This window comes from Schistocerca americana, chromosome X, assembly GCF_021461395.2.
Source record: "Schistocerca americana isolate TAMUIC-IGC-003095 chromosome X, iqSchAmer2.1, whole genome shotgun sequence".
Taxonomy (NCBI): Eukaryota; Metazoa; Arthropoda; class Insecta; order Orthoptera; family Acrididae; genus Schistocerca; species Schistocerca americana.
This window is the reverse complement of record NC_060130.1, coordinates 813,522,905-813,549,570: the sequence shown is the minus strand read 5'-3', so window position 1 is coordinate 813,549,570 and position 26,666 is coordinate 813,522,905. Positions and strand designations below refer to the sequence as shown.

The 26,666-nt window shown below is 41.7% G+C and overlaps 1 protein-coding gene across 1 annotated transcript; it reads left to right on the top strand.

Moving 5' to 3' along the window:
- The first annotated feature begins 213 nt into the window (after positions 1-213).
- Positions 214-26,666, top strand: LOC124554794 (putative uncharacterized protein DDB_G0271606). The gene is made up of 2 exons (XM_047128446.1): positions 214-336; positions 22,302-26,666. Exons 1-2 carry the CDS (start codon positions 334-336, stop codon positions 26,367-26,369), a joined length of 4,071 nt encoding a protein of 1,356 aa, XP_046984402.1. The 5' UTR covers positions 214-333; the 3' UTR covers positions 26,370-26,666.

The following is a 26,666-nucleotide window of genomic DNA, read 5'->3' as shown; positions in this document are numbered from 1 at the left end:
GAAAGAGGCAAGAAATTAGTAAGAGTCGTGCTGCAATGGTAAATAACAGCCTCCGCCGCAGTAAATACATGACGGAGTGGGAATTCTGGCCTATGACACGGATGACCCGTGTTTAGACTTCGGACGCAAGGAATCGAGATCAATGACGCTCGGGACCCGGCGCAGGTTCCCACTCCCGTCTGCGAGATTTCGTCACATCTCTTCTCAGTATAGACGAAGGTCAGTCCGGAGTTATCAGAGGGAAGTACCAAAGCGTCGGATAAAAGAAGACGCTGAGCCACCAGCGGACAAGTCTGCAAGTGATTAGCAGCCGCCGAACATCTCCAGACTCAAATGGTGAGTTACGGTCACCTCTGTTTTGTTGAGAAGTAGTATTGGTGCTCCGACAGTAGGCGATCGATAGAGGGGTAGCTCTGAGAGAGCTTCTCGTGTGCTTTGTGGATGGGTACTGAGGTTCTGCTGGAGACACTGAATCGATAATTGTCTTCGGACTTGTCGGCATCTTATGGGTTGATTTTCTGTATAAAACAGCTGCTAGATTCCTGTCCAGAGGCCAGTACAATTTCTAAATCTGTATCTACTTCTTTACTCTTAAAATCACTGTAAAATGCATGATAGAGCGTGCTTCCCACAGAACCACTTCTTATGGCTTCTTTTCGTTTCATTCGCGTACGGAGAGCGGGAAGAATGATTGATTAAACACCTCTGTGCTTGTTCCGCGTGAAGAATATGGCGTTAAACATCTGCATATTCATTTACATTCTGCAAGCAACGGTACTGCAGAGTATCAAGCAATCCGCTGTTGGATAAATTATATCTGGATGACGGGACGGTGAACTGAACCCCCCTCCTCCAATGTTTTGGAGCGGGTGTAGTCACCAGAGACTGTCTTTGTTCGTTTAACGTTTTTATCAAAACTATAACAGGCAGCCAAATGAAAACGAGACAGATGAAAAAAAAGGAAGTAAATTGTTTGTTATTTGAAAAGGATAGCCATAAATGCTATTACATTTATCCCACTGTGAGACAGACGGTTAATGCTTTCATAGAAAAACGTTTGCGGTTGCCTACGGAACCACGATTGTATCCATGTGTGCAACTTTGGCAACATGTGGGTGGGTATTTTTCCGGCAAGTTCATTGGACTACACTGTAGAAGTTTCGCTGGGAAGCGCTTACACATCCTTCATACAATCCCGACATCTCCCCACGCGATTTTCATAATTTTGGAGCTCTGAAGAAAGACATCGTGGCAGTCGATCTGCTTCGGTCGAAGAGATGCACATAGGTACAATCGTGGTTCCGTAGGCAACCGCAAACGTTTTTCTATGTGGGCATTAACCGTCTTGTCTTACAGTGGGATAAAGGTAATAGCATTTATGGCGATTACTTTTCAAATAACAAACAGTTTACTTTCTTGTTTTCCATCTGTCTCGTTTTCATCTGACTGCCCGTTATATTTTTATTTAAACACTTTATTATCACGTTCAAACTTAATGTATCAGCATGTAACATGCGAAGAAAGTGTGATTTATCGCTCTTAGAGATACATTTGCATTTACATCGCTGTTGCACTACGTTCTGAGTACTGGCAGAACTTGGGTCACGTTAGATTCAGTGTGGAAACACAGGCTGTTAGCGGACTCATTCTCATCCATGCCACTTCTAAAACTTTACACAAATGAATTATTGGGTTGCATGGGGTGCATTAAATATATTTTCAAAAACTTTGGAGGCTTCTTTCTCACTTCAAAAAATGGCTAGTTGTAAATACAACGCTGAACAATGGCAGGATTTTCGTTTCGTTAGCAGACAGATAAGATTTTTATTAACGGCCACGAGAATTTTAATGGACTCAGAGCAGCATGGCTGTGTCAAAACGCGTTTCCACACAATTGGCAGCTGAGTCAACCAAACTTTACCTCTGTTTGTCGTGCCTTTTCTTTCATTAACAACTGAAAAACGAAGGATTTCGGACATAGGTTTGGATTTCCCGCCTTAATTCCTGTTCCTGGTGTGAGCAATCCGCTTCTGAAGTTTGTAAAACTATTTGTGATACCCCCTGCGCAGAACATCCGCATTTCCACGAAGGGCCGTCGGATAGAGGCCCGCATCTACCGTAGGCCTATGTCCCAGCAATTATGGAACACGTCTTATACATGCGTATTATGACACTTTTGCACAGCGAAAATTCCCCTGTACGACTTAACACAGACTTCGCAAACAGCGATCTTGCGGAACTCAGCGCGCTCTGTTTGGATGCCGGTGTAAATCGTCGGCTGTGAAAGTAAGTTCTGGAGCACCGCAAGAGAGTATTATAGGTCTGTTGCTGTTCCACATATAAATTGCTTGATGTATAATGTCGAAAGCGCTGCGAGGCCGTTCACGCATGGTGCAACATTATAAGCGAAAATCGTAACCCAGAGTTGCAATACTGGGAGACAGAAATCTCCACCCCCACCCCCACCCCCCTCACTCATTATTAAAGTTTTTGCTATCATTTATTTAATAATATAAAATTCCCAACGGGCAGAGAAGCTAATTTTAAATTTAATATTGTTTCTTCTTCTATAAACGATTTTTTAATTAAAAACTATTTGCTCGTGTAATACAGAAGACAAAGAAGTTTATTTTTTCTTACACTTATGTATGTCTTTCTAATAAAGGGTACTGTCAACGAGCTACAATTTATTTAATAATATAATATAAATTTTAATAATATAAAATTCCCAACGGGCAGAGAAGCTAATTTTAAATTTAATATTGTTTCTTCTTCTATAAACGATTTTTTACTTAAAAACGATTTGCTCGTGTAATACAGAAGACAAAGAAGTTTATTTTTTCTTACATTTAAGTATGTCTTTCTAATAAAGGGTACTGTCAACGAGCTACAAGTTCATTTCTATTCAGCTGAAGCCACTGATCTATTTCGTAATATTAAATGACCAGCATATACTCGTATGGAGAAGGGTAGGAAGTAAGATTAGGGATGATCTTTGGAACGTGGAATTAACCAACTAACTAAACCTAGTTGCCGTAACCATCACTCAGCCTTTTATTGATCGAAATTGGAATTTTAATGGCAATAAAAGTTATAAGCAGAGCTAAAACACAGATTTTTTAGACTGTGAATCTGCGTATTTGTACACACACAAAGAGAGCAAAATGATGCAGGTAGTTATAACGTCATACGCGAGTTAAATAGTGATACAATTTTGGAGACGGTTTAATCGTCGAGAAAAAGTGAGCTAGGAGCGAAGCTCACAGGACAAACCATTGGTCACCCCCAGTGCAGCGAGCCTCAGTCAGGACACTCCAGTACAGTGGATGTGCCACTCGCCTCTATGGAATAGGTGCAGCAACTGGAGCGATCGTCGTTGTACGGGAGATGTATTCGCAATTGCGGTTATCAACCACCATCGGCTGTATATTGGGATGACGACAATGAAAATTTTTCCAACCCGAATTTCCCGCTTTAAGCGAGCGGTCGCCTTAACTGCTTCGGATATCCGTGCACGAATCATGGCCAGACCTAAACTTCCATGTCGTCGTCCATGTGTCACAATCTGCACTGGTACGTTACGTATATTCCCCTCTAGGAATGACAAATTTATTGAGAATCGAGGGCCTGGTACTGGCGAATAAATACGAGTAGCAGCGTCTGTGTTATTAAGAAGTACGATGAAACTTTCCTTCAGACATGCACGCTATTTCGTATTCCTATCGTGGCTGGATGTACGCACTACCATGTCATTAATGAAACTGGCCGATCTGTTGGCACATCAACGCGGACTGTCCAAGGTGTCCACAAGAAATGATCGTTGGTTAATTAAGAGGCCACAGTATTTGTTTATGTGCTATGAACTGTGTCACTGAATTTTTTTAATTCCTTGTGAGTTGTAGAATCGATAGATAGATGTCTTCAAAGGATAGGCAGTACTGTAAGTTCGGACTGGCTATATTAGTGGTCCCAAAGGCTTAAAAACAGTGATGGATCCAGGGTTCGGTTCTGGAGGGTATCACAGGTCACTGTGTTTTTACCGCTGACTTCGCCCCCTCTTAACTTGACAACAACAATGAGTCATTATCAAACCTTCGAAGAAAACACTCGAATAACGAATTCACGGTATCCAGATAGTGATGTCTCCAGTATGCAAGTACCTGATTGTCTATATATGACATGCATGTGGGGCCTGAAGATGGCATTATTGAGATCCCGAAACTGGTTGTCTCAATAAAATAACTTGTCAAAACGCACGGCTGTTTGGCGATTTTACTTGGTAAATATTTGACCAGCCGCTGTCCCGTATCCACACTGGATCAACAGAGAAGTTTTAGAAAGGTTAAATATTGCTTCTGATGAGTGTTTTACGAGTAAAACAAGTGTTTACGAGAGGTATAAGCGTTTCGAAGATGGCCGTGAAGACGTCGAACATGACGAGAGCCCTGGACTTCCCAGGACATCGGTCAACTATGAAATCGTGGAAAAGTGAAAGAAATGATTACGAACAATTGGCGAATCACAGCCAGAGAAGTTGCAGATGATGCTGGTAGACCCCGTTCAGCCCTGATTTTTTGTTTTAATTTGACTTACAGAGTACAGTTAGGCCAGGATAATTACAAAAAAATCTTTTTCAGTTAAGGTTATGAGAAATGGACTCACACGCTGTTGCGGGTTATGGTTTATTTATAAAACACATGCTGTATGCTTGTCAAGTACGTAGGACTGTGATTGAAAGATCAGATCCATATTTATCACGTCCTCATACAATTATATACTTCATTATCATTTAAACATAGAATAGAATATAAATTAAAATAATTAATGAAAGTCATAGGTCAGCAATCGCTGAGAAATTATCAGTAATAGTGAAGCAGACAAAGATATCATTACTTATGTGTGTGAAACTATATTAAACATTTTTATTCATTCAGACGTAAACTAGAATATAAATTTAAAGAGTTACTTAAAACATTGGAAAACAACCACTGAAAAATCACTAACAATAATCCAACAGACCATGAGCCTGTTACCTCTGTGTGTGAAACTGCTTGAAATAGCTGTTGTGCCTCAAAAGACATAAATATACATGCCGTTTTTCGGTATGAATTTCCGTTCGGCTATTACATCGAGTTAATCTACACGTACGCGGAGAAGTTTGATCGTCAACGAATGGGAGATGATCATAACCGTCGAACCCCTTGTCGTCGCAAGAAGTATGGGCAGCAGGATTGCAGTTTACATCCCTCAGGCTCAGTTCCATCCTCTGGTTCGTGTACCTCAGGTCATTTACTCGTGAGAGTTGCCATTTCCAGTCGAAATTTCATCAGGTCCTTAAACCTTTCTGTTCAGCATTATTTCGTTTCGTGGCTATTCTGTATTCCATCCAGCTGCTCACTGCAGCTAAGTCGAGAAAATGGAGAGTGACCTTCAAAATCCATTTCCTTGTCCTAAATCAAGTAAGGTAACACTCCATTTGTTCATGACAGATGATCACCCCGCCCGCTGACAGATTATATGTGCGTAAGCAGAAGGACTTGCTAGCTAAATATAGATTTTCTTCCTTTTCGGTCCAGCATTCCGTCTTTGTGTTCTGTGTGAATTTCAGAACATAGCCATACCATTAGAACCCGATTTCTGTCTTTCCATTGTACGGAAACGGGCAGGAGTGATTCTCGGACCATGTTCATTATTAAATCTAAACCAAAGAAATGCTTGAGTTCAACATGGTTCGTAAGTAACGATTTACCATTTTTTCTATTGAATACATGTTTGTCAGCTCTGATGCAAAAGTAACGAAATCTTCAGAGAAATAATGAGAAACAGTAATACATAGTGTTTTTCTATATCACTGGAACCTGAAAGAAATGTACGATATTCCCAATATGTGATTGACGCAAAAATATTTTAAAAATCGTAGAATAAATTAACATGTACTTCACCTCAGTATTGGAAGCATCTGCGGAGAGCAAACTCTTCTCGTCAAAATTCTTCTGTCTCCATAAACACCACCGCTCTGTCGTCGATTTAGAAGGCTGAGAATTCACTTCATGGAAACTCTTCTGGTATTACACATTGTTGTAAACACCCACAATGGGATAGTTTCAGCGACGAAAATTTTGGCACAGCAAGAAACTTTTCGTATTCATTACTGCTTTCGACACAATTTCCTTTATGGCTACTTTCTTCTTTTATATCACTCACCAGCAGTAGTAATGGATCATCAACATGAGCATTGTCGTTTTCAGACAAATCACGGACGTCTGACGTTCGTTCAAGATATTAAGTATTTCACTTTGGAACAAAACACTTTTACCAGTTGGCACCTGAGAAGCAAAAGCAACAATATCGTACTTGCAGTACATACTTTTTAAAGTGAAAATGCATTTTCACTAACATTTCTTAGCTCAGAATTAATGCACACATGATTGTGCAGGTGAATGATAAAATTTAAAAAAATAATAACCCGCATGCTAGTAACAGCTGTTATTTCTCACACAATAAACTTCCCCCGGAGGTTCGAGTCCTCCCTCGGGCGTGGGTGTGTGTGTGTTGTTCTTAGCAGAGGTTCGTTTAAGTAGTGTATAAGTCTAGGGACCGATGACCTAAGCAGTTTGGTCCCTTAGGTATTCACACACATTTGAACATTTTTTTGAAGACAATAAACAGCATACCTTGAAAATAAATAAAGAAAAAGGGAGTTCTGTTGTAATTATTACACCTGTTTCGATAAGAAAATAAAATCGTTGTTCATTTAAACAACATAATATAAAATAACGCAATATCTTACTTTCTTGTTGCGAAAACACGCAGACGATCTATTTTTTTTATTGAAGTATGCCTCCAACAATCGGAATCCTAATTGCAGTCGTACCAAGAGGGATAGACCCGCACGACTGACGCGAGCCTGTATGAGCCAGAGAAATGTAAAGAAGCCGAGAAAATAACTTTACAAATTGAACTGCTTGTTTTGGTGATATAACTTGTGACAGCAAAATTTGTTCCAAAATTGTTAAATTAAAAACCAAAAAAGGGGCGAACGTAAGTTCCTCAGGAGTCGCTATGTGATAACAATGTTGCAGAACTAGTGAAACATTTCATAACAGTTGATAAAAGGCAGATGTACGGATGTAACGTCGATACCAAGATTCAGTGGTCCCAGTGGAAAGACATTCTAGGTCGCCAAGGACGGAGAAAGCTCGACGAGTGCGATCAAACCTAAAGGTTATGAAGACAGTGTTCTTCGATATTAACAGGTAGTGCATCACGATTTCTTGCCACAAGCGCGAACGATCGATAAGGAGTACCCTCTCAAGTTCAACGCTCTTACATCCAGATTTGTGACGAACAAATCACGCTTTTTGCACCACGATAATGCATGTGATCACACTCCGTTGTCTGTTCGTGAGTTTTTGCCAGAAGCCATACCGTAATGATGCCCCAGCATCTATACTCGCCAGGCATGGCCCCATGTGACATTTTTCTGTTTGCAACAATAAAGAAAATCTTTAAGGGTCGTCGTATTACGAGTACAGATGAGATTAAAAACGCGTCACGGAGAGAGCTAAAAGCTATCCCAGAGATCGAGTTCCAGAAGTCTTTCGGCGATTGAAAGAAACGTTGGTGGAAGTGAATAATATATAATGGGGAATATTTTGAAGTTGTTAACACTAATGTAGAGGAATAAATAAAATTTTTCGAAAAAAATATTTTTAAACTCATTTTGTATATAAAAATATAAACGCTTCTAGTAAAAAAAATTTTGTGGTTGTCATGACCCCCACCACCCTCCCCCCTCCCACCTTGAGGGAATGCTGCATCACAGACAGGGACCGTCACTCCTTGTCATTTCTAACCCTGCAGGAACTACTGTCGTTAGTGATGTCAGTTTCCAAGCGAGGATCGCGAAGGCAACCGCATGCAGTCGACATTTTGAGTCGGGTACTTCGCAGATGCCGGTTGGTAGCTGACTGGAGTAGTTTTCGAAATGCTGCAAGGACCCGAGTGCACTGACGCTACGTGGAGGTGTGTAGTTGATCAAGCCGGAGGTAGTTCTCTCATGTTTTCCGGATATGACTTGGGCCTATTCATTCAGGTCACATTCAACACAGACTTGGATTCATTTCAACATTCTCGGTGATCAAGCGTTCTCCTTTTTTTCTACATCTTCTGTTCGCAGGGCCGCACGTCTATTGCCCCGTTAAAGCAGCGGATTTCAGTCCCATAGAAAATGCATGGGACTATTTGGAACAGCGGATGAAACATCTCAAGAATTTAGCACCTCTAAGGAATGCAATCCTCAGTCAGTAGCTTTAGCTGGATATAACATGCCTGAAGGACTTATGGCCTCTGTTCGTCACCAAACTGAGGCCATTATCGAGGTTCCCTGGAGATGACTAATATGTGCTTTTTTGCGCCAGCAAGTAAACTCTAATATTGCTTCTTAGGCACATTTTCTAGTGTATCTAGGAAATTTGGGGAGTGAGTGAATGGCTGAGTACTCACTAGAAGGAAGCAACCTACGTGGAAGTTAAGGAACCACTTTGCCTTGGCCTGTGTTGTTTAAAGAGGCACGCAAAAACAGCATTTTAGATATTAGCAGGCACTTTCAAGGCACTCGGTTTATAGATGGAAAAAAAATTCGAATTTATTTGTTTACTTTTCTCTGTAGTTACAACTGATTCCTCTCTCCTAAGTCTACAACAGGTTACAGTATATGGCTAATGATTCATTAATTAAAGTTATATGTAGTTGCATTTTTCTTTTCAGCTTCACTGCTTGAAATACATTACGTTTTATTTTGATCTGCAGCCGTAAATTTTATTACTCCTGTCTGTGAAATTGCCCTTTCTTCCTCGTGGGAGAAGGAACAGTAATACAGTTTTATGGCAAATTTTGCGAGAGCTGAAACCCACGCAGTATCCATAACTAGTAATAAATCCATCACAAATTACCCTTCCACGGCCGAAGCACTGACGGAAAATTACATGCAAGACCTTCGGTGCATCGGATGTGGAAATCATGGGTTTCTAGCTCATTTAAAATTCGTACAACTTTCAGTAAAAGAAAATTGCAGCAAAGCGCCATTTTCTTCGTTAAGGACCGACGTTCCGACGAGTGGTGGGCCATTGTATGCAGAATACTATCTCAATAGCGCAAAGCTGGCGTCAGACGCCACATTCTTTTCATTATGCACGTGGAATAAGCAGGAGCAACCTGACCCAGAATACCCAGACAGGAAGAAGATACATCGAACAAGCTTTCCTAGCAGACACAACTCCTAGGAGAAATTGTCGGATGTGAGAGTAACTTTCGGGCGCACCGCAAGGGAGTACTATAGGGCTAAAACTGTTCTCGCTTTGAATTATCTGGTTCATAATGTTGGAAGCTCTGTGGGAGTGTACGAGGATGATGCTACTTTATACAAAAACATGACAACGCCAGAGAACTGAAGCAAGGCTTCAGAGGATCGACACCTGTTCAGGGTCAAGCAGTTGACCCTCAGTACAAATAAGTTGAATGTACTGCCCACCAATATGCTGAAACATCAAATCATGTTCTATTACACAATTTGTGCTTATCACCGGATACAGTAACAACCGTAAAAAATTTAAGTTTTTTAAAAAAATGTGTGTGAAATTTTATGGGACTTAACTGCTAAGGTCATCATTCCCTAAGCGTACACACTACTTAACCTAAATTATCCTAAAGACAAACACACACACCCATGCCCGAGGGAGGAATCAAACCTCCGCATGGACCAGCCGCACAGTCCATGACTGCAGCACCCTAGACAGCTCGGCTAAGCCCGCGCGGCAAAATACTTAAGTGTGTTTGTATCAAGAACGACGTGCAATGCAATGGCTTATGAACCTAGCTGAAAAAAAAAATGGTTCAAATGGCTCTGAGCACTATGGGACTTAACATCTGAGGTCATCAGTCCCCTAGAACTTAGAACTACTTAAACCTAACTAACCTAAGTACGTCACACGCATCCATACCCGAGGCAGGATTCGAACCAGCGACCGTAGCAGTCGCGCGGTTCCGCACTGAAGCGCCTTGAACCACTCGGCCACTGCGGCCGGCCACCTAACTGCAAGGTAAGCTGATGTAATCCCAGTAAAACGTAACTCACCTGAAAGAGGCAGTTGACAGAGGCAGTATTGAGGATGTCCATTATAATTGTCCGGGCTGTTATGCCGTGGTCGGTTGATGAATTTTGTATCAATTCCCAACGTTTCGTCTCCGACTGCGGGAGACATCTTCAAGGGGGTCCGTAGGTCGATGGAAAGTCCAACACACCCACTGGCTCGCTACTGTCCTTTATTGTAATTTTAATCACCTATACAGGCGGGCTGTCAGCAGCATATTACGCTGCTCTTCAGCCTTAAGTGGAACAATAACATGACATAGAGGTGATACAGATAATACAAAAAAAACGGCGGGCAAAAAATGGAGATACAAAAAACAATAAACATGAAGCCGTTCACGCTGGACGATAAAAACACTAACACTTGTTGACACGGCGCACAAAACACGGAGGACGGCGATGGCACATGTGAACAGTGGAGTTGTAACTGCGAAAGAACGCGAAACACAAAACGAAGCACACACACGAGACACTGATGGCGACGATCTCCGGCGCGCCAATGTTCACTATGCGTGTGCGAGTCCGGGGACCTGCCAAGAGAGGAGGAGGAGGAAGGGGAGTGGGAGAGCGAGAGGGGAGAGCAGATACGCCACGGGCAGGGGAGATAGGGGGGAGGGAGGAAGGGGGAGGGGAAGCCCGGTGGAAGAGGGGTGGAGGGAGGGGACGGGGGAAAAGGAAAGAGAAGGGAAGGGAAGAGAAGGGAGGGAGGGTGCCTAAAGGAAAGGACACTGGAAGTGGGGGGTGGGGCAGGGTCAAAGTTGATAGGAGGGGTAGATGGAGGGGAGGAGGACATCATCAGGGAGGGGGAGCTGGCGGAAGCCACCTTGGGAGAGGTTAAGGAGGGTGGAGAGATGGAGACCGGGTGGGAAGAGGGAATACAGGCGCGGCAGCGGGCGGGGGTGAGAGAGGATCGGGGAGATGAGCGGGTGAGGAGGATCGAGTTTATGGGAGGTGTACAGGATCCGTATCCTTTCAAGGAAAAGGAGGAGGTGGGGGAAGGGGATGAGATCGTACAGGATCCGCATAGGGGAGGGGAGACGGATGCGATAGGCGAGGCGGAGAGCATGGCGTTCAAGGATTTGGAGGGATTTATAAAAGGTAGGGGGGGCGGAGATCCAAGCCGGATGGGCATAACAAAGGATAGGGCGGATGAGGGATTTATAGGTGTGGAGGATGGTGGAGGGGTCCAAACCCCACGTACGGCCGGAGAGGAGCTTGAGGAGACTGAGTCGGGAGCGTGCCTTGGCTTGGATTGTCCGGAGGTGGGGAGTCCAGGAGAGGCGACAGTCGAGGGTGACGCCAAGGTACTTAAGGGTGGGAGTGAGGGCGATAGGACGGCCATAGATGGTGATGTAGAAATCAAGGAGGCGGAAGGAAGGGGTGGTTTTGCCTACAATGATCGCCTGGGTTTTGGAGGGATTGACCTTGAGCAACCACTGGTCGCACCAAGCGGTGAACCGGTCAAGATGGGATTGGAGAAGGTGTTGGGAGCGCTGCAGGGTGGGGGTAAGGGCAAGGAAGGCGGTGTCATCGGCAAACTGGAGAAGGTGGACGGGGGGTGACGGCGGCGGCATGTCCGCGTGTACAAAAGGTACAGAAGGGGGGAGAGGACGGAGCCTTGGGGCACACCGGCGGAGGGGAAAAAGGTGTAGGAATCTGTGCTATGGATGGTGACATAGGAAGGACGGCGGGAGAGAAAGGAGCCGATCAGACGGACGTAGTTAATGGGAAGGGCGAAGGTTTGGAGCTTGAAGAGGAGACCGGAATGCCATACGCGGTCATAGGTACGTTCGAGGTCCAGGGAGAGGAAGATTGCGGAGCGACGGGAATTAAGCTGTTCGGAAAGGAGATGAGTGAGGTGAAGGAGAAGGTCGTCGGAAGAGAAGGACGGCCGAAAGCCACACTGGGTAACGGGAAGGAGGCGGTGCTGGCGGAGATGCTGGTGGATGCATCGGGTGAGGATAGATTCCAGGACCTTGCTGAAGACGTCGTGGACCGGTGAGGCTTCTGCTTTTATAAGCAGTGGACGGCTGGATGACGTCACGGTGAAAACGGCGCGTACCGAGGTTTGCGCGCTTTATCCAGCGTTGCTTGTAGCGCCATCCATTGCAACAGGCGGATAACTGCGAGGAATGTGAGAAGTCTCCCTCTGCGCTCTTTCTTTATCAATTGCGCGCTTCCATGCATTGCTGAGTGTATAACCGGAGTCTCTGTTGAAATTATTTTCACAGAGTCTAATTTCAACTGCTTCCCTGATGACAGAGTCCCAATAGTTTGAAGCGTGAGCAAGTACTCTTGTTTCATCGAATAAAATCTTATGTTTATTTAACAAACTGTGCTCAACCACCGCTGATTTGTCTAGATACCTGTTTTTCAGGCCACGCAGATGTTCCACACAGCGATCGGCAACAATTCTTATAGATTGGCCCACATAATTTTTGCCATACTCGCAAGGAATGCTGTAAATTCCCGGTACTCTGAGGCTGAGATTGTCTTTCGCGGGTCGCAACATCTCCTTAATCTTCCTGGGTGGCCGGAAGACTGGTCTGATTCCCTACCGGCTCAGGACTCTGCCGATCTTGCTGGTCGTTGCACCGCAAATGGTAGCCGCGCGATGTATTGGTCCTCTTCATCTGTTCGAACAGCGACCTTCCTAGGTTTCTCCGCCAGAGTAGATCTGATATAACGATCGAAATATCCATTTTTTCTGAATACCGTCGTCAGATGGTTAATCTCGGAGCCGAGATGATCCTTGTCCGAAATAGTCCTTGCTCTGTGTACCAAGGTATTCAGCATAGCTCTCTTCTGAGCTGGGTGGTGAAAACTACGCGCGTTTAGATATAAATCTGTATGCGTCGGTTTTCTGTACACAGAATGTCCGAGACGTCCATCTGATTTTCGCTCCACCAGCACATCTAAGAAGGGTAACTTCCCATCTTTCTCCACCTCCACTGTAAATCGTATGTTCTGATGTACACCATTCAAATGATCAACAAACTGCTGCAGTGCCTCATTGCCATGTGGCCAGATTAAAAATGTATCGTCAACATACCTGAAGAAGCAGGATGGACGTAAGGGAGCACTGTTCAACGCTCATTCTTCGAAATCCTCCATGAAGAAGTTAGCTATGGCTGGTGACAGTGGTGAACCCATGGCTGTTCCGTCAGTTATTTCATAATATTTTCCACCATACAAGAAATAGGTGGTCGTCAAAGTGTGTCGAAATAACTTCAGTATTTCAGGAGAGAAATGAGCAGCCAACAGTTTTAACGTATCTTCCACTGGTACCTTTGTAAACAAAGAGACCACATCTAGGCTGATCATGATGTCATTCGGACCTATCCTCATCTGCTTTATGATGTCAACAAACCTTTTTGAGCTATTAATATGATGGCTACAGTGGCCGACTATCGGTGCTAATAATTTGGTTAAGTATTTTGCCAACTGATATGTAGGAGACCCAATAGCACTAACAATAGGTCTCAACGGGACCCCATCCTTATGGACTTTGGGTAGACCATATAACCTGTGTGGCCTTGGTGCTCTTGGTCGTAGATTCTTGACTAGTTCTTCTGGGAGGCCAGAGTTCTTCAGTAGCTCCCCTGTCTTCCTGCTAAGTGCTGCTGTAGGCTAAGTGCTGCAAGGACTCCATCGTGAAAGACTTCGTAGTCATATCCACTGAGATAGATTTGACAAAGGTCAGATTATTATTACGCAGAGCCCATGAACGAATACCTCGAAAACGACGAAGCTGGTCGAATGTTCACATGCTACTGTCGTGAGCATCTATGGAAAATGGTTGAAGGGCAGTGAAACTACCATTACATGCTAAGTGGTTGGACATCCACGACTTTTCACAGAACGTGGGCTTTGGAGGCATGTCTGCTCCGTAAATTAAAATAGATGGCGATCTGTGGCACCTCTGGCGAAAGACACAGTGCCAGTGGACTCATACGTCTTTCGGAGCACACCATTCAGTGCACATTGTCAAGCAAGGGGCTCCAGCGGAGACGATCCCTGCATTTTCACACCTTGGCCCGACGACGTCGTTAATTATGATTGAAGTGGGCTCGGGATTATAGAGAATGGACTGTGTACCACTAGAAATGTGTCGGCTCATCAGATGAATCACATTTTCCTAAAAAACGGTTGATGGTCGTATCCACAAACACCGTCATCCAGACCAATGGACACTTAAATCTACAACACACCATGGACCAAGGCTGGTGGAAGCACTACTATTCTATGATAGACATTCACCTGTGCTTGCATGGGACCTGTGGTATAAACCAAAGACACTATGTCAGCTGTGGATCACCGGCATCACTTCCTGCTCGAAGTCTTCCCTGACAATGCTGCCATCTTCCAGTAGTATAATTATCCATGTCTTGAAGACAAAATGATGCTACAGTGGTCCGAGGAGAATGCTAGTGAAACCAAGTTAATGTCTTGGCCACCAAATTCGCCTGAGGTAAATCCGACAGTTCCCATCTGAGTTGCTATTGAACACCATCACCACATACAGAAAGCAGTGGCCATTTATTTGCAGGACTTATATTAGTGTGCATTGACACCTTGTTCCACATAGCTCCACAAATATACCAATGAACTGCAGATTTGATGATATGCAGAATTGGTGATAGTCTATATTGCATTACAAAAATGGCCCAATATGCTATTAAGCAGGTAGCCATAAAGTTTTAGCTTGTTAGTGTATGTTAACACGTACAGTAGCCATGCGGGATTAGCTGAGCGGTCTAAAGCACTGCAGTCGTGGCCTGAGCGGCTGGTCCCAGCGGAGGTTCGAGTCCTCCCTCGGGCATGGGTGTGTGTGTCCGTCCTTAGGATAATTTAGGTTAAGTAGTGTAAGCTTAGGGACTGATGCCTTTAGCAGTTAAGTCCCATAAGATTTCACTCACATTTGAACACATGCAGTATTCACACAATTTCCCAGGTGCTGAGTTGTTATACATTCTTCCCTTATTTGTCATTTAAATGCAAATGTGGACTTTCAATTAGGTGAATAAAACACAGGAGTATGGAACAGATTGTGATAAATATCTGGAAAGCAAAATTGCAAATATCAGCCAAAGCACCTGAGAAGATGCATCTGATAATTCTAGAAGAAGACGGCTGGTAGGTTTAGATGTGGTTGTTCTTTGTTTCATCTTGACTTCACAATCTCATTTTCATTTTTGGTACTGAACTACTGCAGCATGAATACGCTGGAAATGATGCAGCACTGTCACATGTTGCCCTTGTCATGTGTACATGCTGTTTCATTCAGCTGTGTTTTAATCACCAAAAAATCCACATTTGCACTTGTGATGAATAAGAAATGACACAATGACTGCTATTGGTAGCTATGTAACCTTACAGGCATCATATGTTTAACTTTTTGCTAAATAACATCTAATTCAGGGCTCTTGTGGATCTCTGGTCATAACACCCTACTGTATGGTACAGTCAACTGAGCTTCTGAACTCTGTAAAGATTTGTAAACTTTCAGACAATGATGGTACACAAATGCAGTGTTTTACAGATCAATGACATTAATGAGTGGTACATCAGATCTGTCTCCGTATTTTAAAATAATTTTTATCCACTTTTAACCATTTGAGCTGAAGAAGTTCCCTTATAAATAGTTTACCAAGCAGGTATCTTAGCTGCTAGTGTGGTTGTATGTATAGAGTTTTTATACTGTAGAGGAAAATTCACCTAGCAGGGGTTCAGTCAAGACTGAAATCCATGCAAACAGCTTCATGTAGAGCAAAAGAGCATATTTTATACAAATTATCCATGAATTTTGATGACTATAACCATACCCGTATGTGACTGTATGGGCCCTTTTTATGTAACTTATCATCTGCAATAAATGTAATGAACTCACTGCTAATGGTGCAACTACAGCAAAACATACATGGCTAAAAGTTGAATGAGACAAAACAGTGTTTCACTCAAGGTGGTATCCTTAGAATAATCTCTTTGCCAATCATCCACAACCCTCTATATATATCTGCTGCATGGACTGTGAAGGCCAGAATAGACTAAGAAAATCTAAATCTACAACTACCAGATGTTTTCTCCTAGAGTTCTCAGGTGCATCTTCTCTGGTGCTTTGGCATACATCTGCAGTTTTGTTGTTGTAATATGTACATAAAATAAACCCAAACAAATATATTACTGCTCATCATGTGTTTCATTGAGTGGTTGATTAATTATGTATGTTCAACATTGTTCAAGTGTGGGGGCAATCTAGAGTAATGTGTAATACAGAAGTATAAACTTCAACAGCCAAGATGGTTCATTATCATTAAAGATTTGTTGACCAGTTTTGGCAAACGTAAGTTGCTACAATTATATCATATGCAAATACATCTCAGTACATCTCCATCATGTGTACAAAACACTGATTAGCCAAAACATTATGACCACTGGCTACCATGAAGTTGGATGCCATCGGGTGGCATTGCAGGCATGTGACATAGTAACAAAAGTATATAACAGGAGCAGATATGGATGGGGGATCACCCTAGGGAAGATACACACTGCAAATGGAGAAATCCATTGAGATATGCAGCTTTGACACAGAGCAGATTATTATTACGCACAGCCTGTGAATGAGTACCTTGAAAACTGTGAAGCTTGTCAGATGTTTGTGTGCTACTGCTGTTAGCTTCTATGGAAAGAGGCAAAAGGACAGTGAGATTACCAGTAGTTGAACATACATGACTCTTCACAGAACATGGTGTTCGGAGATTTGTCTGCTCTATAAAGTAGGATAAATGGTGATTTGTGGCATTTCTGCTGAAAGAGCACAATTGTGGTGCATGCACAAGTATTTTAGAGCACACCATTCACTGTAAATTGTTGAACATGGAGCTCCACAGCAGACCACCCCTATGTGTTTACATTTTATCCCAAGACATCATCAGTTATGATTGTAGTGGGCACGGGACCATCGGGATTCTACTGTCGATCAATGGAAAGATGTCGGCTCAGTGGGTGAATCACATTTTTGGTGCATTAGGTCACTGGTTGTCTCCACAAACATCATCATTGAGGTGAATGGCAGCTCAAAATTTGCAGCATGCGCCCCCCCCCCCCCCACACACACATACCTTTATTGTAACTGCAAAACACTAAAAAGTATCTTGGGTATTTAAGGTAAACTGTTTTGGTAAAGGGCTTTGTGTGTGTGTGTGTGTGTGTGTGTGTGTGTGTGTGTGTGTGTGAGTGAGTGAGTGAGTGAGTGTGTGTGTGTGTGTGTGTGTGTGTGTGTGTGTGTGTGTGTGTGTGTGTGTGTCAGTCAAAATCATCTCTCTTTCTTGTGCCGTAGCTATGAGCCTGACTGTTCAATGTCGAAAATTCCTGAGAGATTTCAGAACACAAACACATTTAGAAATGTATAAACCATGAAGTGTCATTATTTCAAATTCTTTAAAGATTTCCCTTCATGGCTCTCTGTGGGGAACTCCTGCCATAATTCTAATAGCACTTTTTTGAAGTTTGGAAGTATGTTTTGTCATACTCGTGTTTGCCCAGAATATCACACCACATCTAGGTAAGCTGTTCATAAATGCATCATAGGTACACAACAATGATTCAGTGCTGCAGAAGTCCCAAAGCCTTTTTAGTACTTAACAACATTTAACTAGTTTTTTATTTGGAAATTCTAGATGCTGTTCCTATCTCAGTTGTTCAACCAACCCTAAGCCTACAAATTTTATGGAGGGGCTTATACAATACTAAAACTCTCATGCCATCTCTAAGTTTTCTTCTTATATTACTTAAATTCATTCATACCATTTTTTCTTCCTTTATAAGCAAAGCATTATCTGTAATTCATTTTCCCACCTATTCATTCTTTCAGAGACTTTCTGCCGATAGGTCATCATCAGTGCATCATTTTATTGAAATGCTCCTGTCATTGGTAAACAACAGTGCATTTGCTGTAATCAAGTGTTTTGGCAAACTCATGTATATGAGGGTATGCTGACAAGCAGTGCCTCAGAATTTTTTATTCTGTTTTCAATATCGGTCGAGGTGTTACGTGTCACGCATATTACTTTGTCAATTTTCCTGCTTTGCTGACACAAGTTGCAACTTGTGTGGCACCATGCTAGCTACTATTTAGGAAAAATAAAATAATACCACTTCCACGTATTTATATGCTTGAAAATGTAATTATTATAAAAGAGAAACTAAATAGCGGCAGTCCAAGCCCCACCAGTAATGAATTTGTACATAGCTACCACACAAGACACATAAATGATGTAAATCTACAACAGAAAAACACAAAACTATTACAGAAAGGCATACTCCACCCTGGCACCAAATTGTACAATGCACTACCCAAATTGACACAAATAATAATGGACTTAAGCAAGTTCAAATCAATTGCAAAGGATTACTTGGTCGAGCACTGCTTCTATATAGTAAGGGAATACCTAGAAAAACAAAACTGCCTCACCGATTAAGACTGTTTTTATAAAATGTGTAGAGTAAGAAAATATTGTATAATTTTATCTTTTGTTAAAATGATATCTGAAAAAAAAGAAAAAAATCAAGGAACATTTATTGTAATTAATGAATGGTCCCAAAAGCATGATTTTGAAGAGTTTTCCTGCACATGGAGCACCCTCTCTTTCAGCATAGTAATGCCAGACCACAGACAAACACTGCAACATCTGCAACAATCTGATGCCTTGGGTTCACTGCCAATTGACCATCCTCCATACAGTCCAACTTGGCCCAGTCCAATTTTCATGTTTCCAAAACTTAAGAAGCACCTTCAAGGATTTGATAGTGATGAAGCAGTGCAAGCAGATGTGAGGTTGTGGCTCTGTTGACAAAGTCAGACATTCTGCAGTAACAGCATCAACAAACTGCCCTCCTGTTGGGAGAAATGTTTGTCACCAGAGTGGCTTTTGGAAAATAAATTGTATTGCAATGTTTTATTGATCCTCTTCATTTTTGTACATAGATATAAACTGATATGGAATAAGTCAGTTTTATGAGAAGATGAGATGAGACAACATGAGTTAATGTGATGATTATAAATTTCATATCTAACACAAAATACAGGATATAACATTCAATAATAGCTATAAGCAGATATATATGTATATACTTATTTTTTTCGATTCAAATTGTGATTAAATCTAAAAAAGATACAGGTATGGATACTCATCATAAGAATGCAAAAAATCAGTTGTATGTTTACCATTCTTACTGCATCATGTGATCATAGCTTACATCATCATCTTTTTTGCACAAAAGATATAAATGATCACTATATCATCATACTCTGCTTATGAATTTACAACAGTTAATCTAGTTTTTTTTTTAAAAATTACAGTTTTTGAAGTATCTTTGTGACCATAGTTTACAACTGCAGATTTTTGTGCAAAAGACACAAATTAGAAAATTAAAAGATATGTACAATTTATACGACATCATGATGAAAATGTGTTGTATGATATTCTATTTCTTTGTACTAACAAATATTTATTTATATTGTAAGAACATTTACTGAGGAGATAGTTGTGCACAGATCGTTGAGTTTTGCAACCTGTTTCATTATTTCACATTTAACACAATCTATACAAATTTTCCACTATCACTATTTATTACAACAACAATGCACACATTTAGATTTGAAACTGACAAATACCCAGTTACACCCTAATAACACTTCTGCAGTAGGTAGTTGTGAACAGCTGTTTTATATGCTGAAATATGTTTGATCATTTTGATGTCACAAAGTAGTTTGTTGTACAGCTTATTTCCTTCTTGGAGTGCTCCAGTTTGTTTGAGTGTTGTATCTGAATATTGGAATTATATATTTTGGTTTCTTCTTGTGTAATGTGAGTGAATACTTGAAGTTTTTTGAATAAAAGTTTGGATGAGCTTCTGGGAGTAGCCCTTTCCATGGCTCATGCAACTCAACTCTCTTTTGGGCTGTGAAACAACTTTCACTGTTTTGCTAGGGTAGTCTGTGCAGTTGAATGACCACTGTGTCTGGATGGCTTAGTGGTCAGAGTGTTTGCTTAGAAAGCAGGAGACCTGGGTTCGACTCCTACCCTCACACAAATTATCAACGTTCCCCAATGATTTTAGTTAATGCCCACTCACAGCCAATGTCTGTAATTCCTTTATGTCCTAACTTTTGTTGCACTTGAGTTTTCCCAGAGATTATGCGGTGTCACAGTAGAGATTCTGCTTTGGTAAATAACACATTTTTATTTTTTCGTTTGCTGTGCAGCTTGATAGAATTTTTATGCAGTAATAGATGGTGTTCAATTTATTGGATACATACATTGTACAACTATTGACAGCTACTGTCACATGTGTGAAGGGCACACATACTCATGAAGTTCAGACCTCTGCAGAACCAGATATGAACATTGTTGCCTCATCTTATCCATGCACAAGTGGTACCTCGTGTCATTCATGTGACAGGCCTGCAGATGACATGACTGGAGTATTGAAACTGGTTGCCTAACAAAACAATATCAAAATAATGGCATATTTCATCAACCGGCCGCTGTTCCATCTCCTGAGCCCAAGATGGAGTTACACTTAAAAATTGCTGAAGCTCCAACATGTTGCCAAAATTTCTTACTTTTAAGATAGTTCCCTTGGAAGCAAATATATTTATCTCAATGCCTCTGCTGCTTCTGAGATGGATCCCAGAAGTCTTTCTTCATTAATATGTTTAGTCCCCTCTGTCATTCTACTAAAGTTTTCTCCAGTGTATCAGATCTTCATCCTTCAATTAGATTTTCATGTTTGGGAGGTGGAAGAAGTCACACAGAGCTAAGCCCGGTGAGCATGAAGGCTTAGGAGCGACTATCTTCTTCTTTTTAGTCAAACATTCCTGAATAATTAAGGCTGACTGTAGTCATCTATTGTCACGGTGGAGCACACAGATGTTGGTATATCACTTCTGTGGGCATTTCCTCCTCATGTCCAACATATATATATATATAAACCAAATGTTGAAACATACTTTTGGAGATAATGCTTTAGGTCAGACGCAGACTTATGACTAGCATAACAATTTCAAAAATGAGCAAACATCGAGTGATAATGATGATCACTCTAGATGACTATCAACTGACATCACATTAGAAAATATGTAGAAAATGAGGTTTCTGATTCTGGAAAACTATACACAGACCATCCAAGACCTGTGCAATTCTTTGTGAACAACATATGACAGTGTGAACATATCCTGCCAGACGAATTGAAAATGTGAAGCTTCAAGACAGTCCAAACTTTCCTTCAAAGGTTTCCACTGGTGATAAACGTTGGGATTACACCTAAGACCCAGAAACTAAACAGCATTTGTTACAATAGAAGATTCTTCTTTCGTTTTGGCCAAAAAAGCTCGAAAAAACAGGAGTAACATTGCACAGCCAGAAGTAACATTTCAGACCCAGACACATAAACACAAACATATATATACTTGTGCGAGCGCACATGTGTGTCTGGTGGTGGGCGGGGGGGGGGGGGGGGGGGGGGGGGGGCGCAATGGTTACTCTTGATGAGAAAATACATGTAGGGATAAAAGGACTTGGTGTACTTGCAGAAAATGTAACTCTAACTGGAGATATTACTCTGTACTATAACTATTAATAAACTGTGATCCTTGATCTCAGTAACCTGTAGACGTGCATCTGGTGAACGGGAGCTCAAGGATGCAACAGTTGGAAAAAAATTCAAAAACATAGTGCCGCACTGCTTGCTGAGCGCCTAGCGAGTTTGTGACGCAACCCACCCAACTTGGCTCAGAGCGGCGTAGTTTTCACAAGTTCTAACAAAACTTCATACAGATGTGCTGTTCTTTCAAGTCAGCTATCACAAAACTGAAAACTCATGAAAACATGACAGTGGAAATATGCTCACCAACAACTAACCAAACCACTCAGCTCAAAGACATTTCTGACACTGATATGAGCATAATGTATAGGGAGACACCAAGTGGTATTCCAATGAAATCGTAGCCATTTTTGTACAACATTCAAATTGCAGGAACTTTTGGATACCATATCATACAAACTTTAAAATCTAACACTTCTGAAAGGATTATTATAGGGTAATATGTTAGAAATAAAAAAAAAATCATTATGTTTTATTCTTTCAGATGGAGCTGCATATTATCTACACACTGCTGCTATTGGTAGCAGCTGCAGGAGCAGCACCTTACAGAACAGTGCCAGATAGGACTACATGCATCAAAACTTACCAGAAGATGGCAGCACTGCAAGCATCCCATAATGGCAACCAAGAAGATGACTTATTCTGGCAGCAGAATAGCCAGCAATACAACTTTGATCAAACACAACAGCAAATTAGTAAAAATTTACTCATCTGTGAACAATACTATGGAAAAATCTCCAAACAGTTTCACGAAGAGTACCAGAATCATCGCCGTGGTGATATTATTCAGGAAACACAGGAACTCCACCGTTTAAACAATGAAGCTCAACAAACACATGAACAAAGATCCACCAATGGTGATCAGGACGAACAACACTATCAACAAACTAGCCAGCAGGGTTATCCCGCTCAACTAGAACAACAAAGGTTTACAGACGATGATCAGCAACTGCAACAGGTACCACAAATAAATGAGTTACAACAGATCCAGCAGACAAATCAACAAGAGTATCTGCCTAATATAGAACAAGAGGTGCAAAGCCAAAGATTTACTGACAGTGATCAATATCCACAATTAGTGCAACAGGCAGAGGATTTGGATCAACAACAGCAGTTCCAACAAACTAGCCAGCAGGATTATCTTCCTCGACTGGAACAACAATCAGGACGTCAGAGATTTCCTGATGACAGTCAGCAAGTGCAACAGGGGCCACAAACAGGTAACTTGCAAGAGCTAGAACAAATTCAATCAACAAGTCAACAAGAATACCTACCACAGACAGAACAACAGTCACAACAACAAAGATTCACTAACGATGATCAGCATTTGCAACTAGTGCAACAGTCAGATGACTTGGATCAGCTACAACAGTTTCATCAAACTAGCCAGCAGGATTATCTTCCTCAACTGGAACAACAATCAGGACGTCAGAGATTTCCTGATGACAGTCAGCAAGTGCAACAGGGGCTACAAGCAGGTAACTTGCAAGAGCTAGAACAAATCCAACAAACAAGTCAACAAGAGTACCTACCACAGACAGAACAACAGTCACAACAACAAAGATTCACTAATGATGATCAGCATTTGCAACTAGTGCAACAGTCAGATGACTTGGATCAGCTACAACAGTTTCATCAAACTAGCCAGCAGGATTATCTTCCTCGACTGGAACAACAATCAGGACGTCAGAGATTTACTGATGATAATCAGCAAGTGCAACAGGGGCTACAAACAGGTAACTTGCAAGAGCTAGAACAAATCCAACAAACAACTCAACAGGAGTACCTACCACAGACAGAGCAACAGTCACAACAACAAAGATTAACTAACGATGATCAGCATTTGCAACTGGTGCAACAATCAGATGACTTGGACCAGCTACAACAATTTCATCAGACTAGCCAGCAAGGTTATCTTCCTAGACTGGAACAACAATCAGGGCGACAGAGATTTCCTGATGACAGTCAGCAAGTGCAACAGGGGCTACAAACAGGTAACTTGCAAGAGCTAGAACAAATCCAGCAAACAAGTCAACAAGAGTACCTACCACAGACAGAACAACAGTCACAACAACAAAGATTCACTAATGATGATCAGCATTTGCAACTAGTGCAACAGTCAGATGACTTGGATCAGCTGCAACAGGTTCATCAGACTAGCCAGCAGGATTATCTTCCTCGACTGGAACAACAATCAGGACAACAGAGATTTGCTGATGACAGTCAGCAAGTGCAACAGGGGCTACAAACAGGTAACTTGCAAGAGCTAGAACAAATCCAACAAACAACTCAACAAGAGTACCTACCACAGACAGAACAACAGTCACAACAACAAAGATTCACTAACGATGATCAGCATTTGCAACTAGTGCAACAGTCAGATGACTTGGATCAGCTACAACAGTTTCATCAAACTAGCCAGCAGGATAATCTTCCTCGACTGGAACAACAATCAGGGCGACAGAGATTTCCTGATGACAGTCAGCAAGTGCAACAGGGGCTACAAACAGGTAACTTGCAAGAGCTAGAACAAATCCAACAAACAACTCAACAAGAGTACCTACCACAGACAGAACAACAGTCACAACAACAAAGATTCACTAACGACGATCAGCATTTGCAACTAGTGCAGCAGTCAGATGACTTGGATCAGCTACAACAGTTTCATCAAACTAGCCAGCAGGATTATCTTCCTCGACTGGAACAACAATCAGGACGTCAGAGATTTCCTGATGACAGTCAGCAAGTGCAACAGGGGCTACAAACAGGTAACTTGCAAGAGCTAGAACAAATCCAACAAACAAGTCAACAAGAGTACCTACCACAGACAGAACAACAGTCACAACAACAAAGATTCACTAACGATGATCAGCATTTGCAACTAGGGCAACAGTCAGATGATTTGGATCAGCTACAACAGTTTCATCAAACTAGCCAGCAGGATTATCTTCCTCGACTGGAACAGCAATCAGGGCGACAGAGATTTCCTGATGACAGTCAGCAAGTGCAACAGGGGCTACAAACAGGTAACTTGCAAGAGCTAGAACAAATCCAACAAACAAGTCAACAGGAGTACCTACCACAGACAGAGCAACAGTCAGAACAACAAAGATTCACTAACGATGATCAGCATTTGCAACTAGGGCAACAGTCAGATGATTTGGATCAGCTACAACAGTTTCATCAAACTAGCCAGCAGGATTATCTTCCTCGACTGGAACAACAATCAGGACAACAGAGATTTACTGATGACAGTCAGCAACTGCAACAGGGGCCACAAACAGGTAATTTGCAAGAGCTAGAACAAATCCAACAAACAAGTCAACAAGAGTACCTACCACAGACAGAACAACAGTCACAACAACAAAGATTCACAAACGATGATCAGCATTTGCAACTAGTGCAGCAGTCAGATGACTTGGATCAGCTACAACAGTTTCATCAAACTAGCCAGCAGGATTATCTTCCTCGACTGGAACAACAATCAGGACGTCAGAGATTTCCTGATGACAGTCAGCAAGTGCAACAGGGGCTACAAACAGGTAACTTGCAAGAGCTAGAACAAATCCAACAAACAAGTCAACAAGAGCACCTACCACAGACAGAACAACAGTCACAACAACAAAGATTCAGTAACGATGATCAGCATTTGCAACTAGGGCAACAGTCAGATGATTTGGATCAGCTACAACAGTTTCATCAAACTAGCCAGCAGGATTATCTTCCTCGACTGGAACAGCAATCAGGACAACAGAGATTTCCTGATGACAGTCAGCAAGTGCAACAGGGGCTACAAACAGGTAACTTGCAAGAGCTAGAACAAATCCAACAAACAAGTCAACAAGAGTACCTACCACAGACAGAACAACACTCACAACAACATAGATTCACTCACAATGATGAGCATCTGCAACTAGTGCAACAGTCAGATGACTTGGATCAGCTACAACAGTTTCAACAAACTAACCAGGAGGATTATATTGCTGGATTGGAACAACAGGCACAACAGCAGAGATTCAATGATGATGATCAACATGGACAACAGGTTTCACAAATAGATGATGTGCAACAGCTACAACAACTAAATAATCTGCAAAAAATCCAAGAAGAAGATGGGCTGCAACATCAAGGATTCACAAATAATCTTCAGCAGGTCCATCAGCAGCACACTGAAGACGATCTGCATCAGGGGCACAAAAGAAGCCAACAACACTCAAGAATACAGCAACAATCAGTTCAGAGAAATAGTTATGTGCATGAATCCAATCAGGACCAACAAGTAAATGGAAGGCTGTCAGAGTTCGAAACCACACACCAGTCAGAAGCGAACAGTGATTCAAAACTTGGAAGTGGTAGAGCCAGTGAGATCAGTGAAACTGAATCAGACTCTGTATCTGATCCTGTGACTGAAGCGCCTTCCTTCTGGGGAAAACTTAGCAATAAAGCAGGATCAATATATACAAGTGTTAAGGAGAAAGGAAAGGAAGCTTTGAATTCAGTAAAAGACACAGCAAAATCTGCTTATGAGAAAGTGAAAGAGACATTTAACTGAAGAAGATATGTACTGATACACTGCATCATTATCACCACTGCCATTATTCTTATATATACATAATTCCTAAATAACTCTCAGTGAAGAATCCCCATGGGGCTGTATTTTGTCAGCAAACAAATTAGATTTCCATTTACAACATCATTCTACAAACTCATTAAATTCATGGACTGTCATCTTTCTCATTTTGTACATATTTTTCTCAAGATGCTTCATGTTATTGTACATTTTTTATTTATTAATGAGTGTAACATACATAAATAACATTTTTTTAAATAAAATGAAAATAAATATAAA